The sequence below is a fragment of the Pygoscelis adeliae genome, unplaced genomic scaffold (assembly GCF_000699105.1).
Source record: "Pygoscelis adeliae isolate BGI_AS28 unplaced genomic scaffold, ASM69910v1 Scaffold121, whole genome shotgun sequence".
NCBI lineage: Eukaryota > Metazoa > Chordata > Aves > Sphenisciformes > Spheniscidae > Pygoscelis > Pygoscelis adeliae.
This window is the reverse complement of record NW_008824359.1, coordinates 2,821,318-2,837,578: the sequence shown is the minus strand read 5'-3', so window position 1 is coordinate 2,837,578 and position 16,261 is coordinate 2,821,318. Positions and strand designations below refer to the sequence as shown.

General features: G+C 44.6%; 2 protein-coding genes across 2 annotated transcripts in view; one reads left to right on the top strand and one right to left on the bottom strand.

The window, feature by feature from the left end:
* The first annotated feature begins 25 nt into the window (after window positions 1-25).
* Window positions 26-4,082, top strand: SF3B6 (splicing factor 3b, subunit 6, 14kDa). The gene is made up of 4 exons (XM_009319656.1): window positions 26-168; window positions 518-636; window positions 2,842-2,980; window positions 3,476-4,082. The coding sequence occupies exons 1-4, from the start codon at window positions 139-141 to the stop codon at window positions 3,563-3,565; spliced, it is 378 nt and encodes a 125-aa protein (XP_009317931.1). The 5' UTR covers window positions 26-138; the 3' UTR covers window positions 3,566-4,082.
* A 5,332-nt stretch (window positions 4,083-9,414) lies between these two features.
* FKBP1B (FK506 binding protein 1B, 12.6 kDa) overlaps window positions 9,415-16,261 on the bottom strand; it is a 50,758-nt gene continuing 43,911 nt past the window's right edge. Inside the window, exons 4-5 of the mRNA XM_009319731.1 lie at window positions 12,347-12,459; window positions 9,415-9,749 (exon numbers count right to left, since the gene is read on the bottom strand). Of these exons, the coding sequence (XP_009318006.1) occupies window positions 9,621-9,749; window positions 12,347-12,459 (242 nt within the window). The 3' untranslated portion in view covers window positions 9,415-9,620. The remainder of the gene's footprint in view (window positions 9,750-12,346; window positions 12,460-16,261) is intronic.

The window sequence follows — 16,261 nt, the reverse complement described above, 5'->3', positions numbered from 1 at the left end:
GGGCCGTCGTTTCCGGCGCGGTGCAGGCTGGGATAACATCCGGGTCCCCCGCTGAGGTGAGCGGCGCGCTGTGGAGGAGGCCCGTTCCTCGCCGGTGTTTCTCTCCCAGGCGGCAGCCCCCTCCCTCCGACCGGCGCCATGGCGATGCAAGCGGCCAAGCGAGCCAACGTGAGTGCTCTCCCCTGCCCCCCTCCCCGGCCCGCCTCAGCCCTCCCGAGCAGCCTGGCGGGGTGTGAGGCGAGGCGGGGTCCACCGGCCCGGAGCTGAGAACAGGCCTTCCCGCCCGGTCTGGGCTCCTCCCGCGTCCCCGGCCAAGGGAGTCCGTCCCCCTCGAGGCAGGCCTCTTGGTTGACAAAAACACGTCAAGCCTGTAGCTGTGGCGGGTTAAAAAAGGACCAGCGAAGCGCACGGACTCTCTCAGCGATGTTAGCCCCAGGGTTTAGCACGTAGGCTGCTGCTTTTAAGGTTTGAAGTGAGCGCTTTAGGTCTAACGCACCGTGTGTTGTTTCTGCATCAGATTCGGCTGCCTCCAGAAGTCAATCGGATCCTGTACATTAGGAACCTGCCATATAAAATCACAGCGGAGGAAATGTATGATATTTTTGGGAAATACGGGCCTATTCGACAAATCAGAGTGTAAGTATTCTAGTTTTCTTGGAAAAGTTAAGGATTTTATGTGCTTTAGTATATGTGTTATAAGTCAGTATCCCTATTGCAGTAGGTAGCAACTGGATTTCACAGCTGAAAAAGGTGAATGCACTCTAGCAGTATCCCTGTGTGCCAAAGATGGACGTGATGGTATTTCTCTTACCTGTGAACTCGTTAGAATATAATATTGCTGGTAGGTAGGGTGAAAAAGCTTAAATTTGATGTGAACTTAAATGTGGTAAAAATATGACTTACTCTCTTAAGTAAATCTTAAATACAGCTAATCTCTTACCTTAACTAAAGGTAAAAATAAGAAAGGCAAAAGTTGAATACAACCTGTTTTTGTATTTAATGAGTATTAGATACTTAACTAATGGGGGAACAGAGGTGTTGCTATTGCTACTGGACCTGTCAACCAGAAACAAATACCAGAAGCAACTCCCTGTGCATCAGATACAGCTTGTCCCTGAGCCACGTCGTCGTGGGAAATGGCGATCTGATTGTAATTTTGTTTTCAAATGCACTGAGGTTATACATGTCTACGGCAAATCTGAGGCCCTTCTCTTTAGTTACTCCAAATACCGAAGACCTGAGCTCTGATGTTCCTTGTTATCCTAAATACTGTCCACATGCTGTGGATTAAACCGTAATTTCATCTGGTTAGTATTTTGAGAACCGTAGTTAGGCTGGTTGGAGTATTGACACTTATACAAAAGGATTTTTTTTTTTCCCCCTTCTGAAAAATGGTTAGGAAGAGGAGGGGGAGAAAACAAACTTGGTGTTTAATACTTAAAAAGAAAATGTTGTAAGTCATGTTTCAGTACGTGTACAAATAGAAAGGAAATGTAGTTTATATTTGATATGGGGATTTTTTTGTACTGCTTTTATCTGGACGTTGGCAAAATAACCTGCGGCATCTCCGAGTTCTCGACTAGGTTGCTGATCAGACTAGAGCAGAATGTATCCTTATCATTTCTATCGCTCTCCGTTTCCCTGTGCTCCGAGACTGGGATGGGTACTTAATCCACAGCGTGTTCAGTTGTTTTGACTATGCAGGACGTAAATACGTAAACAGGTAAACAGACCGAACTTCACTACCTCACATGGAAGTGCTCATTCCAGAGCCGTAGTGATTAAAATTGACTGTTCAGTGTATAGAATAAAGGGACTCTTACGTATGGAGTTGCCTTCAGTAGACATGAAGGAGAACTAATATTTAAGGTTTCTGAAAACGCGTAGGTCGGAACAGCATGACAGTAGGACATAAAGAATTAAGACATGTCAAGGGAGCTTTCCATCAAAGCGATGTGCTGGCGTGTGCATCCAACAGGGAACTGCAGGCAGCCTCCCCGCTGGTCGTTCAGAACCGCCGCGTCGCTTTGTTTTCCGCAGAAATCCTAACATCGTCACGAGACAAGGCGTAATGTGGCACTCCCTTTGTAGTGACCTTTGTGCAGTTTTCATCCCATTCTCCTCTTCAGTTTTTGTGCGCATCCTGGTGCGGATACGTGTGATGTCGTTTGTCCTCGGGAGTTCTCTTCTCAGAAGCAAGCGCCTTAGAGAGAGTTCTTCTGATTATTAAGTTCACTATAACTATCTTTTAGCTGAGATCTTCTGGATCTGCCAACTCTGTCGTCTCTCCGGGCTAGTTAGCGTTATGTGCCCAGACGTGTCTCCTGTCCCTCAGGCAGAGGAAATTGAACTGATGGTCCGATAGGTGACGGTTGTGCCTCTGAAGTGGTCTTGCACCAGCGGGGCTGTTCTGACTCTTTTAAATTGACTTTGTGATGTGCCAAGAGCCGCATTCTGCTCTGGGGAGACATCTGATCCAGACAGCCGTTAACTGGCAGCCTGGTCTTGTAGTATTAAATAAAACAAGCTAATCGCTGTAATAAAAACTTAAAGTATTTCCAGAAATATGACAACTCCTAACGGCAACAGCTTCTGGTAGTTGTTGTGGAGAGGTGAATTCCCTTTGGAGCATAACGCAGCACGTGCTCTGTCACATTTTCCTGTCGTCTCTGAACTGTAAGTGGGGATTGGTGTGGAAAGCCGGGATGTATTTTAATATCTAGGAAAAAAACAACACTGAATTGTTTTCTAGTGAAGTTGTGTTAGTTAATCTAATCTCCGTCACTGCTAAGGAACTATTTCCTCTTTTTTGTTTAACATTAAAACTGATCTCGCCCGCAGTGGCAACACTCCTGAAACCAGAGGAACAGCCTATGTAGTCTATGAAGACATCTTTGATGCCAAAAACGCTTGTGATCACCTGTCAGGATTCAACGTGTGCAACAGATACCTTGTCGTTTTGTACTATAACGCAAACAGGGTACGTACGCGTGGGGGGGGGTTAAGTTACCTGTGAACATAGCTGGCACGAAAAGAAACACAGTTTGAAAAGAGTTGCTTGGATATTTCTAAGACATAAATCCAAGCTGGTGGAGGGAAGGGATTGGATAAATTGTCAGGATTTCGTCTTTACTTGGTGATTTGTGTGCAAAAATGTACCTTTGGACCAAGGGTGTGAAAAAACATGCTTCTGGTGAGCGTAGTTTGGAGAAGAGGGGCCTTATAACGGACGGGTCACAACAGGGTGCGAGGCCTTGTTTACGGGTAAAGAGTCTCTAGGTCTTGATGTTCTGCCTGTTACTGATGGCGTCCAGGGTACTGTGCCTTTCTCCGAGGTTTAGCAGCGCTGTTGGTGTGTGGTGTTGATGTAGTTCGTAGTGACGTTAGTTGTGGTTACAGGGAAATAACATGTCATAAGATGAGAGTTTTTGGATTTTTTTTTTTCTTCTCACATCTTTTCTTTTCCTAATCGCAGGCATTCCAAAAGATGGACACAAAGAAGAAAGAGGAACAGCTTAAGCTTCTCAAGGAAAAATATGGAATTAATACAGACCCACCAAAATAAACTGATCTCTTTGGAAAACTGCAAGCCCTGCTGCCGAGTTTGACTGTTTGCAAGCCCTGCCGCTGAGTTCTTGAGCTATACCTAGGAATTCTCAATGAAGCATAACTTTTTTTTTTTAAATTTGATAAGCTGTAATTTGACTCTCTAGATCTTCACATTAGAATGAAATAAATGTAAAACATTGGAAGATTTTAAGCTTTCAGATGGCATGCCCCGAGTGGACGTGGCTCCTCCGTGTTGTAAGGGTGACCTGGTAAATGCTGCATAACCACAGCCCTGTTTCTGGCAGGGACCGAGCACGCCGAGTGTCTCGCACCTCCTGAAGCAGGTCTCCAGGGCAGGCTTTAAGCATGGCAGCAGTTAGGGCAGGGAGCTCAGGGGGCTCAGTATGAGCTGCCTACGAGGACCTAAATCTCGCTTGCTACTTTCTGAAGATGGAGTATCGCAACTAGTCTCCCCGCTGCGGGGATTTTTGTACTTTTTTTAAAAAAGAAGGAAGCGTGGTTTGCTCGTTCATCACACCTGTATAGATTGTACACACACATTTATTGCGCCTTTCTCCCTCTGGTAATGGAGTTAAGCTCCTTCAAACATTCCATGATAGTTAGGCTGCTTCTTGCCGGAAACAACACAAACCCAACTCCGTGTTCATAACAGAGTTTCTTTTACAAACTATAGGAAATGAATGGCCTTTTAAAATGATCCAACTGCTTAGGTGACTTCAGTCAAAATATCTTGTTCCCAGTGATATTTTGGTCTTTGTTCTGAGACAAAACAGATAAGCTGCAGTAAAATAATCTTGTTCTAACAGCGCGTTGCTGCAGGGCTGACTTGATGGTATGCGAGACCTTTCTTACGCGTACCGGGTTTGTACTGAGCAGCAGGAGTACGCTTCACGCCTTCTAATGTTAAGTAGGGAACACCTGACCAAAACGAGACAGTAGATGATGGTGGTCATTTTAGATACCCCAGCGTGATTGTTTTCTGCTTGATGTATTTGAACTGTAATGTATTTCATGTTACATAAATTTTAGACGTAGTATCTGGTGGAGGAAAAAGAAAAACTTTTTTTTTTTTCCCCAGCGCTCATGTCCTGTGAATAAAAATTAGCGCGGCACAGGGTACGCACAGCCTCTGTTCTGAACCAGCTGGAAGTCCTGTGGACGCTGGCAGTTACCCTGCCGCTCGGGAGAATTTATTTGCTTGGGTGTGATGTTCAGCTCCCTGACCGTGCAGCTTCCAGCCAGTGCAGAACACGGGCAGATACGAACGTACTTTGCCTGAGGATTTGTACTTTTAATTTTTTTTCAGTGCGTTATACTGTCATAACGGAACACTATCCTTAGATTTTCGTTGAAATCTGTCACTTGAAAAAACATGCCATTCTAGTGTGTCCATTTAGTGAAAAAATAAATGTGTGTCTACGCAGTTTTGCTGTTTTTCATCAAGGCTTGCTGTACGCTGTGCTACTTCTGCGTGTAACCTTTCCTTCTAGGAAGGAAGTCGTCCGTCACCTGAGTGTTTGTGATACGGGTAAGAACTTGTAGAGCGTCCGCCCCCATAGGTACGTGAATGTTCAGGCGCGTCCAGCACCTGGGTGAGGGGGAAGGATGCCCGGCTGTGGAAACCCATGTCCAGCTCTCCGGCGGAGGAGGTCCCTTGCAGTTGCCACGTGCTGTGCACGTCGTCTCTCAGCTGGGAGGCGCGTGGAGGGTTGCGGCGACGTGAAGGGTGGCGGTGACGCTCCGAGCTGGCTGCTTCACCCCAGAGCAGCAGGGAGGAGGCAGCTGAAGTGGCTCGGGTGCGATTTCTGCTTCGCGATCCCATCCCGTGCCTGACCGGGGAGCGTCCCCTGGGGAGGGGTCTCCCTGCTCTTCTGTTGCAGACAGGCATTTGGGATGGGAGCGGGCGCTACGTTGAGCGTGTGTAGTAAAAAGCCTTGCCCTTACTCTGTGGCTCTTCCGTACCTGTGTCCTTCCCTTAAAATTGACGTGGCGTTTTGCAGCAGGAAGCCTTGCAGGCCCCGGTGAGCCGTCCCCGAGGTCAGCAACAGGCGATGGGAGACTCGGAGCCCGTTACCAGCTGGGGCCGCCTCCCCGAACTACGGAAGCGTAACGCTCTGCCGCGATGTCATTGCCGGCTTTCCCGCTTGCCCAGCCCTGTACCGCTCCTCCTGGCGGGTGCAGCTGCGCTGCACGTATATTAAACGCAAAGCAGCTGTGATCCGCTGTCGCTGTCCTCAGGCGAGCGGTTATTCCTCCTGCTCCTCGTGGGTTTTCAGGTCCTGCCCATCAGATTAATACAAGCCTAAGGTTCTCAGACAAAAAAACAGCTTGCCTTAAAAATTTGTACATGAATCCTATTGCATTGGTCCAAAATCCAAATCCTACTGGAGGTCTTGTCTCTACGTGAACATCCATAGGCGTTTACAGGTTACAGGCTGCCCCCCCCACGCGTGTATGTATGCCTTAGATATATGCCATGTATACACGCACACGTGCCAAACGCTAGGACAGCGGGGGCCATTTACAGCAGTTGCTGGGCATTTGGAAGGCCCCTGGTGTAACAGGAACTGGAGGTGCTTGTTACTGTGCTGGCTTTACGCTACTAATAAATAATAATAAATGCTGATAATAAAATACCAAAGTGCTAATAATGGTGCCGCATTCTGCCAGCTTTGTTTAAAATCATATGCAAATACCGCGTTGCTTCTGTCAATAGCGGAGAGCATGGTGCTTGCACTACGGCGTCTGTTTTGACGAGGATTTGATGCTGTTTGAAAAACATATATAAAAAGCAATTCTTTAGGGTAATAAGATTAATAAAAATTCCTTCAATGAATCCTCAAGATCAGCAGCTTTTGATTTCTCGGAGAGCTCAGCTGCTGCCTTTCATTAAATATTCCATTTCATACTTCTTCTTCTAGTGCCTGTTCAGGGCTTTCAGTGTCCCTGCACATGTAAAATGAAATAATAATTTGTACCTGCAAGACAGAGGGAATGGAAATTGAACGCCTGGAGGATTGTTTTGATGAGGTCTGCTCAAGATTTTGTTTGAAATGTAATATCAAAGGACAGGGAAATGAGTTCAGTTATATGAATGGCAGAGGGGGCAGCAAATAAGGCAGATGTTACCAGCCTCGCACTCTGCATCTGTGCTGGTTTTTGTGTGTGCTCACTTCCCATTTAATTTTTCAGGAAGTAGGGCATGAAATTAAGCCTGGAAGGTCATTTTTTTCCATCGATGCTGTTTAGAAATTAGTAACAAGAGCCTATCTGATTACACAGGCAACGACAGTAAATTTTTCCCAATCCATTATATAGTGATAATAATTATATGTACTGTGTTGATCGATGATACAATTAAATAAATTAACACATTTGCAGTCAAATAAAGAGCTGAAGATTACATTTCCTTGAAGACTTAATTTCCCTAAGTATCACAAAGCACAATTAGTTTTCCATTCAGATTTTTTTAAATGAAATTGGCATGAAAAATGTAATAATCTCTGCTTCCAACAAAGGTCTCTGCAGAGAAAGGGTGATGAGGGAGAGAGCTTCATCAACCAGCTGTAATAAGGATTTTACAGACTCGGTAATGGCCGGGTTGTACTGCTGAGGGCAAAAGGGAAGTGCACGGCAGCTCTGCAGATGGAGATGATAAGACTGAATACGATCAGCGCTTAAAGCCCCGCAGGAACACGTTTTTCACTGGTAAGAAACCTACCAGAAGCCGAAAGGCAGAGCGGGGCCCTACCTACTGCTCTAGGTGCAGCAGAAGCTTGCCAACAGCAGGACCAAGAGATGATGGAGGGAACACGCAGCCGTTCCGGGTACGCCGAGCCGATCCTTCGCATCGCTGTTCGCTTTCGAGGCGTTCAAGAAAGGTCCCAAACCAGGTCCTTTACGTTGTTTTTTCTTTTTTTTAATGAGTAACTAACTTAAACTGGGCCATCGGTAGGAGCAGCTTTAGACCAATGTGCTGAATCGACCTGTGTTTGACAGGCGCAACAGGGCCACGTTACGTTTAACTGAGACATCTACAGGAGCTCACGGCTGCAACTGCCGCAATACAGCCTGCGCTCTGTAACCCAGAGCTGAAATCAAGACCAGGGACAGAGGCCGGGGCAGTGGCAAAGGAGACCGGGGCCCTTAAAAAGGATTTGGGAGAGCTAGTGGGCATCAGACCCTGGCGGGTCCAATTTCCTATTTGTTAACAGGAACTTAGCCTGTCCTAAATAAAAGAACTGCTAGTGAAATGTGGATGTGTAACCTCACTGCTGCAGTGGTGCCAGATCTCCACCAAAAAAAGGGTCCCGAAAGGCCTTTCGTTTCTTTACAGAGAGGGGAGCAAGAAAAAACATTTACTCCACCAACCCTCGGTGAATAGCAGTCTGTAAGAGATGGGGTTTATGGGCTTATTAATTAACAAACTCAAATGCAGCTTTGTGGGTAAAATGAACATCGAGAGAGAGAAGAGCGCGAGCTGCAGTCACTGGCCAGATTGCCAGTCTTGCTTTTCTGTGCTCCTTTTCTCCCTCCTCTCCAGGAGGTATCGTCTGGAGACACCTACGTAGCTTTGCGGTCTGTCTGCTCGTGCTAGGTGTGTTCTCCTTACACACTCACACAAGGAAATGGCTCACCGCCTGCTGGAAATGCCTCCTTCAAAAAATCCATTAGTTGAAAACTGTGCAAATAGTTTATAGTCAAGTTAAACAACAATAACATCGTGCCCCAGTGATGCTCTTTTTTCCTACAGCAGAGGGGAGAAATCAAGTTTAGGCAAAGCAAAATAACAGCAAAGAGGCAGCATCACTGATCAGGTCCTGCTCCTAAAACCGGGTAAATGACAGTCTACGCATCTTCCCGCCTCCAGAGGAGGAACCAGCATTTCGTGAATTCATATAACCATCAAATGAAATAAATATTGCTCAGTCATGAGTGCCAGGAGCCCAGCGCACAACGCAAGTTTGCAGGCTATGTAAACAGCGTCAGGAGGTGCAGCCTAAAAAACCCAGTGTGATCAGTGGCCACATCACCCCACGGTTCAGATTTGTTTTGTAAGGTGGATGCACATACTTCTGCTCTTCTCTGGCCTTTCTCAGCTCCAGTAGAAAATTTTACACCAGTTTTACTGTTGCGATGGCATAGAATTGGACCAGCACTGCATGTCTTTGAGAAGCATCACTTTCCATCCCTTCAGCAGCCAAATTTTGGCCAGAGTTGAGGGGCCACCAGCAGGGCAGAGGAGATGGAGAGTCAGGAAACCTCTCTGTCCCAGCAGCCCTTACCTGCACGTTCCTGGTACCCTGGTCCCCTAGAGATCTTCCACTGGGCCATCTACAACAGAAGCAGTGCATGGAATTATGTGTATTTCATATAAGAAGAGAACTATAGTTAACAAAAAATGGGTTGACGATTGTTTGAAGAACTTCTTATACACCAAAAAGAATTCCAGTGGCCAGAGGAGAAAAACAGGAAAAAGAAACTGTAAAGTATCAATATTTTATTGTTTTTTATATATACTTTTAAATCTTAAATGAGACAGTATTTTTTAAAACAGCAGCAAGCAGAACGTACAAGTTGAGAAAAGTGGCAGCGCAGGTAACTCTGTTTGGCTAATGCCCGTTCATGTACAAGGCGTACATTGGATTTTTTTTTTTTTGAGCACCTTTCGTGTTTTTTTTTTTTCTTGGTTTAAGTGTACAGTAAGGCAGTGGTTTTTCAATAAGGAATATATATATTTATATTTATATATATTTTCAATCATCACTGTGAATTCTTCTTACATGCAAATTAAATAAAATGTACAACTTGAAAATGTTACAGCGGTAGACATTTTCCCCAAAGCAAAGCTTCTAATGAAAGGCAAATACGGACACCACAAAGTTAAAAAAGAGAAGGAAGGTGTAGGAAACCGAACGGCAGGCGCTGTTGACAGGACAGCTTGAGCAGGGAAGATTGGGATTCCAGTGAAGATTTCTCCCGCTGCTGGCACGGTGAGAAAGAACGGATGGTTATTAACAGATGTCTCCAGCCAACTCCCTCGAGAAGATTCACTCTAACCTGAGAAGCTCCACATCAAAGAGGAGAGTAGCGTTGGGAGGGATGACCCCAGGGTGGCCTGTGGCTCCATAGGCCATCTCAGGTGTGCAGGTCAACTTTGCTCTTTGTCCTAGGCTCATCTGGGTTTTGGATGTTGGAGAAAGAAAAAGAGAAGACAAAAAAACAGTATTAGGAGGAAAACAAAGAACAAATCACTACGTGGCAGATTTACGTAACCGAGGAGAGTTGGGACCATCAGATTCATCTTTCAGTTTCAAGCTGAAGCTGCCACAAACAGCTCAGATGAAGGGCTCCTGACTCCTCTGGCTTCTCATGGCAGTTATTTAAATTGCCAGAGCCAGTCTGGGAGTCACACAGAGGCTTTTTAATGCATACTTTGGTCCATACTGCCTACGCCGGAGCCAGCTGTAGGAGGTGTGAGTTCCTTCTGCGGAGCGCAGGGTACGTGTAACACCATCAGCAGGCGTTAGGAAAAGGCTCTCGGTAACAGACAGGACCGGAGCTTTGTATTCATGAGACATCAGTGCCGAAACGCAGTTAAGGAAGTTCAGCTTCTGAAAAGCGTCGAGCACCACCAGGGACGACTTCAAAACCGTTGCTCAAACGCTAATGCTGTAGGCACCCAACTTTCTGCTGTTGGGCAGGTGCAAAGCAAACACTGATGCAATCCTGTCTAAAAGAGGTACTTATTTCCCTAAACTCAGCCCAAAGCCCGAGGGCAGACATCTCACCTCAGGTGCTGCTTATTCCGGCAGAGAGCCCTTGCCCCTGGGAGGGACAGAAATGCCGATTTCCCTCACTCCAGATGAGCTCTGGAGGTAACAGCGCTCACTGAAATTTTGGGGTATCAAGAATCAAATCCCTGCTCTTCCAACAGAGTATTTTGGGGTGGAGCACTCTCACACTGCTATTCATGCACCATACACTGGTGACTGAATATTCATTGGCCAAGAAACAATCCCTGATTTGAAGCAGTGATTTTAACCCAGATCTCTCTCCCAAGACCGGGCACACCACGGGACTACAGATTACACGATACCTCCTGTTGAATTTTTTTCAGGTCCTATAAAATATGCCAAAGCTAGAGCTTTGATCACTTTAGGTAGAAGAAAAATGTGAATATGAACTTTCCCACATTCCGGGAGTACTGATATCATGGGGCTGGGGGTATAAGAGCAGATGACCTCCCGTGGGCCCTGCAGGGATTTGTGTGGGGCGGGCTGTCTGCTGCTCTGGCGGGTGCCTGCAAGCCAGACAGCTGGTAAGTCATGCGCAGGTTTTAGGCATGGGGCAACCTTGAACTGTCAGAAGTTGACCAGAGAAATGCAGACGCTGCTGACATCCGACAGTCAATTAAACCAAGGTTCGAAAAATCCGCATGCTAGACATAGTGAACTGCCTTTCTCCAAGTGCTTTGTTGTCAATCACACCCCCCAAACCCCTCAAAACCCTGGGGTGGAAGGAGACAGCCACAAGCTCGACTTCAGTCAGCGATCCACTAGGAGGAGCAGGAGGGCAGCGTGTCGCCACACTCATCACTGGAATGGCTTTCGGCCACTTATTAATTAAGGGACAGGAGTCAGGGAGCGAGAGCAGTCAAGGAAGGGATAAACTGCTTCACCCAGCACTTGTTGCCACCGCTTTATCTGCGCTGGCTTCTGGTTTCTACAGCACACCTGTAGAAACAAAGCAAGTAATAAAGAGTCCAACTCAAATCCTTGAGAGGAAGGTGGGTATTTTTCAGAGAGTCTAGGATTCCTCAGATGGACTTCTCCTTCTCTGGCTGGAGAGAAGGGAATGCTTGCATTGCTTTCTCCATAGGGCTGGAAACCATTTTCTCTTCCCTCCCTCTCTGGAAAAGCATGGTTCCTCAGTGGATTGTTTCTTATTTTGCATTCTTCCCTTCTCTCTATTTAAGCCTAAGAAGTTGTTCCTGTTACAGTTGTTCCTGTAATCATATTTGAGCAGTTTCTTCCTACACTGAGCTCTAGGACCCCGAAAATGGGGAGTCACAAGGAATTTGCACGCTGATCTTGCACTTGAGCAGCCTGATCGCACTCCTCACGTGGCAGGCCCTCACAACGCTGCGGACAAAAAGCAAGAGTTGGCAATGAATTGCGTTGTGTGGCTCTTTTTAGGGTTCTACTGTGCTGGCACTCAAACTGTAATTAATGGAGGGCAGTTTTCTTTTTCTCAGCGTAGGGTTGGTCAGTGAATGTTAAGTTTTGTGGCTGAGAGCCTGAAGTCATAAAAATTTAACAGTGCAGTTTGGTACCTTATTCAGTAAGGGTCAAAATCTGTAGCTCGGTCATGGGTGTCATCAAAAATGGCTTGGACTTTTATGGAGTAGCTGAATAGAGGCCACGCCATAAAACACGGCCACCTGGAACATTTTAGAGGCCACTGTTGTCTATTTCTGGAGCTGCCCATGGGAAAGGGACGGGGCTTATGTGGTACATTGGCACCCGGGGAGGGGACTTCACCTCTCCCCTCCCAAACGCCTACCACGTGGAAAGCCTCATGAGTAGGGGATGTCCCTGAACAGACAGAGGAGAACTACAGGAAATACTCTGCTCGAATGGACCACGCTTTCAGAAAACCGCTCCGTATCCTACACTGCCATTTCCACTTGGTCTTGTCACCATTGCACCGGACATTACTGTGCTCATGCACCCTTCAACCGGCTTGAAGTTCAGCCAGAATAATTTCTTTGTACCTGTGTAACGCCTTCTTCAAATCCTTTAATGACTTCTTGCCTGCCAATCTTGAACCTGAAAGGCTTGTTTCTGTCTCTGGAGGAATCAAACTTCTTCCCATTCTGTAGCATCCCTGCCAAAACAAGACACACAGTTTCAATCTGAGCTACATCTAAATTTAAGCGCTGGGGGGGAGGGAAGGAGTGAGAAATTAGTGTCTCGGTCACATCAGCTGCTCATTTCTATTTTCACTCTGAAGCCTCATCCAAAACAGGTAAGGCAGGAGAGTCAAACGCAGTGGTACCATATTGTTACCTTTGCCTTCTAGTAATTTAGGCTCTAAAATAGAAATATATTCTTGTTACCTTTGCCTTCTAGTAATTTAGGCTCTAAAATAGAAATATATTCTTCTTACTATTCTTAATGCCATCGGTTATAACTCATACCGTACCAAACGTTGCACAGACATCCAGAAGAGCTGCTGCTCGCACAGTGGAGCTTCCTGGCTAAGTAGATAAAAGCAGCAAGGAACAAGTGGGAAGCAGCAGAAGACAGAATCCCAACACAGGTGCCTGATCCGGGCCTGCTCCTAAACACAAAAAAGCTCCCTAAAACAACCCTACAGACAAAGACCAAATTTAACATAAATTTGACTAGGTTTACTCCTCGTTAAACACCTACCATTTATTTTAAGGTGTTCTTTTAACAGCGTGACTAACTAAAGGGAATAGTCCTTGCGGAGTACATGTCGGGTAACCAGGGGGCTGTTGCTCTGTGTGGCCCAAAGCTCACCCCCGTCAGCAGGAGCTTTCCACCCACCTCAAAGGGCGGGGATGTAGATTCAGGTTTGGGAACTCTTGAGCCAAATTTGCTGCCATTTCAACATCTGCAAGTACAGAGCAGCTCCTGCAAATTTATACCAGAATACCTAGAAGGAATATTTGGTACCTTGGACTGTTTACCTTCCCTACTTGATCTACTCAGGAGTACTAGAATACCGTGCATTACACAAAGGTGGTCATTCCACACCACATATGTGAAACTTCTACACAACATTACAACTGCATTCAAAAATATGAAAATAGCAAGGACATTTATTGGAATACTCTACTACCCTCATTCTTTATATTTTCATTCAGTCGCAAGAGACAGTCACAGGAACACTTTACTCATTCCTTTTGATGGGCACAACACTGTTTCAACCCATATATTATGAACACATGCCCAGATTCTACAGCAAATGGATAAACCTTCACAGAGCGCTCCATGATTAAGTATTCTCATTCTCTTTTCAAACAGTGAGTAATTATGGCAGCTTTCAACTTAAAAGTACCCGGTAATTGCTCTTTCAAAATACTATACTCTGGATATTGCAAGGTTGGGCTGATATTTATATATTAGAGTAAATCCTTTCTTTGTAATGCTGTAGTGCCAGTGTTCTGGGCATACACCATGACCCTCCTGTGCAAGGTGCTGTACAAAGAGAAGTTCATTAATAAGCAAATATCTGCTAAAGTTTCTGGTTGAAAACAACCTTATCAAGCACAGCTTTGACAGAAAATGCTGAGAAATACTGCCTTTATGATCCAATATGAAAAATACAGTCTTACTAGTTTCTTTTCATTAAAGCTGTTATATTAATAGACCAGCTTGATGCACAAGTTTTATTTTTCAGTGAAAACCATCAGTTATTGCCCAAACAACAAAAAAAGGGCGTATTTTGCTTGCTTAAAAAGTCTGTGTTATGAATCAAAGGTAAATATAAAGAAAGAGATGTGCCAGATTGAAAAACAAAGACTAAAAGGGTAGGATTCATCTTACCAACCTTTATGCTTCCAAGACGTAGCCATCTACTTTTGAGCTAATTACTCTGCTTCCCTCTATAATCAAGTCAGAGAAAAATGAACTTTCAGGGGGCAATTCATCTAACCAAATCTAGGGATCTACATTAGGACATAATGCATTGCATCCTATCAGTCAGTGCCTATTTCTTTGCAATGAATATAAGGGAAGTCCAAACAACTAGCTCAGACATAGATGTCTCCAAGTTCATTAGTAGTTAAATCAGTGGTGATGGCATTCTGGACTTGCAATAATGAGTACACAGTACTTGATCATTCCAGTGGGGTTCTGTGTCTAAGTATTTTACATCAATATTAAAACCAAATGCCATATTATGGCAAATTAGCTGTTGACCAAGTCCAACATTTGTCAAAGTTGGTACTTCAGAGACACATATGAATGTGTATAAAGCCTTAAGAGGAAAACTATGGCGTAACCTGCCCATAAGGTGTGTTTCATAACCTTCAGCATTAGTGCTTGTCATATTCCTTAAGTTTTTCATTGTATAATAGTGAAGCATTTTATGTATGCTCCAATCCAAGTGCATACACATATTACACAATATATCAGCTCAGTGATATCTCTAAACCCCCTCCACGCAAGCTGGGAAGTCGCACCAGCTGCCTGCACAAGGCTTTCTAGTTACAGACAAACACGGGTTCATTTGTAATGTAGAGAACCAGCCTGCATATGGAGGAGGGCAGGCAGGGAGAAGCAGCTCGGGGGGAACTCTCAGGCATATCATATAATCCTTTTTGAAGTATTTGATCTTAAATTTAAATGGCAGTCCTCCCTCATAGCAATTTTATTTTTAAACACATCATAAAACCTTATGATTCTATGAAATGGAAGGAGACTATTACAGAATCCCAATATTTAATAGTTTTAATATAAAAACTTAGTACTGTCATTACAGTCTGCATGTTCAAAGCAGTATGCAAACATTAATTATTCTTCACAGCAGCCCAAGGAGGTAGAAGAAGATATTTATTACAAAATAGCCTCAGTCTGGAAGTTCAGATTCAGATGCAAAGTTCCACAACACTTTAGTATGCTTTCACTTCATTTTGTAACTAAATCCTATTAAAATACTTAAAGTTCTGATGGTTTACTAAATACTGCACATCAAACCGGCGGCAGAACCGGAATTAACTCTTTAGAGATTCTGACAACAGCTACTGGACAATGTTTCCCATTTAAAATAAGGTTTCCATCTGCCCGTGAGCTTGCTAGTCTAATATCTATCATATAAAAACTGACTCCCATTTCACCATTGAAAGCCTATAGAAGATGTGCTAAGCCTTGTAGAAGAAAACAGGGTTCTTCTCCTATGTTTACAGCAACATCCTATTTTCAGCAACGGCTGAAAATTCATCCGGTGATGAATTCAGAAATGTAACCTCCTCTGTCATCACCCCACCTTATTGCTTTCGGAGGACAAACTGAGATTCAAAGAGTCAGATGTGTCCATGTTCGCTGAAGCTCTGGCAGGAGGGTCAATTTTTATATGACTGCCCTTTAAATGCACATCTAGTTTAGAAATGAGTCAGAGTCCCCATGTGCCCTGGAGAAGTTCCGATCCGGATTTAGATCTGAACTTTAGATCTTTTTTATCTCTCTATTTCTGAAAGTTAGAGTCGACTATTCAGGCTCCTGGGAGCTAAAACAGCATAATATTTTATTTCCTCTTTTGCTAATGCATCAATTGATTTCCTTTTTGTGAAAAAATCGATTCGGTTAATATTCTTCAACAAGGACGGATGCCCATCTTCGGCCTGCTAGCACCTTTATTTATCTAGCTAACAACAAGGAGAAAAAAACCCACCATCTGGAACTGAACAGCAACATTGTTTTGCAAAGTCACAACAATCAATAAGAGTTTTGACTGAGCAAGGACAACTAGATGCCTATATGCTTACTTGTTATAATAACCTTACATTTGATTCTGAAAGGTAACAATCATTGTATTAAAATAATTGGACAAACTCAGTTATCAGAATATTGTGCGGATTTGAAAACATTCTGATCTACAAGGTGTCCTAATTAATATCTGGGTTTTAAAAATTAGGTGGCTGTAGAAAAGGAGATGTTTC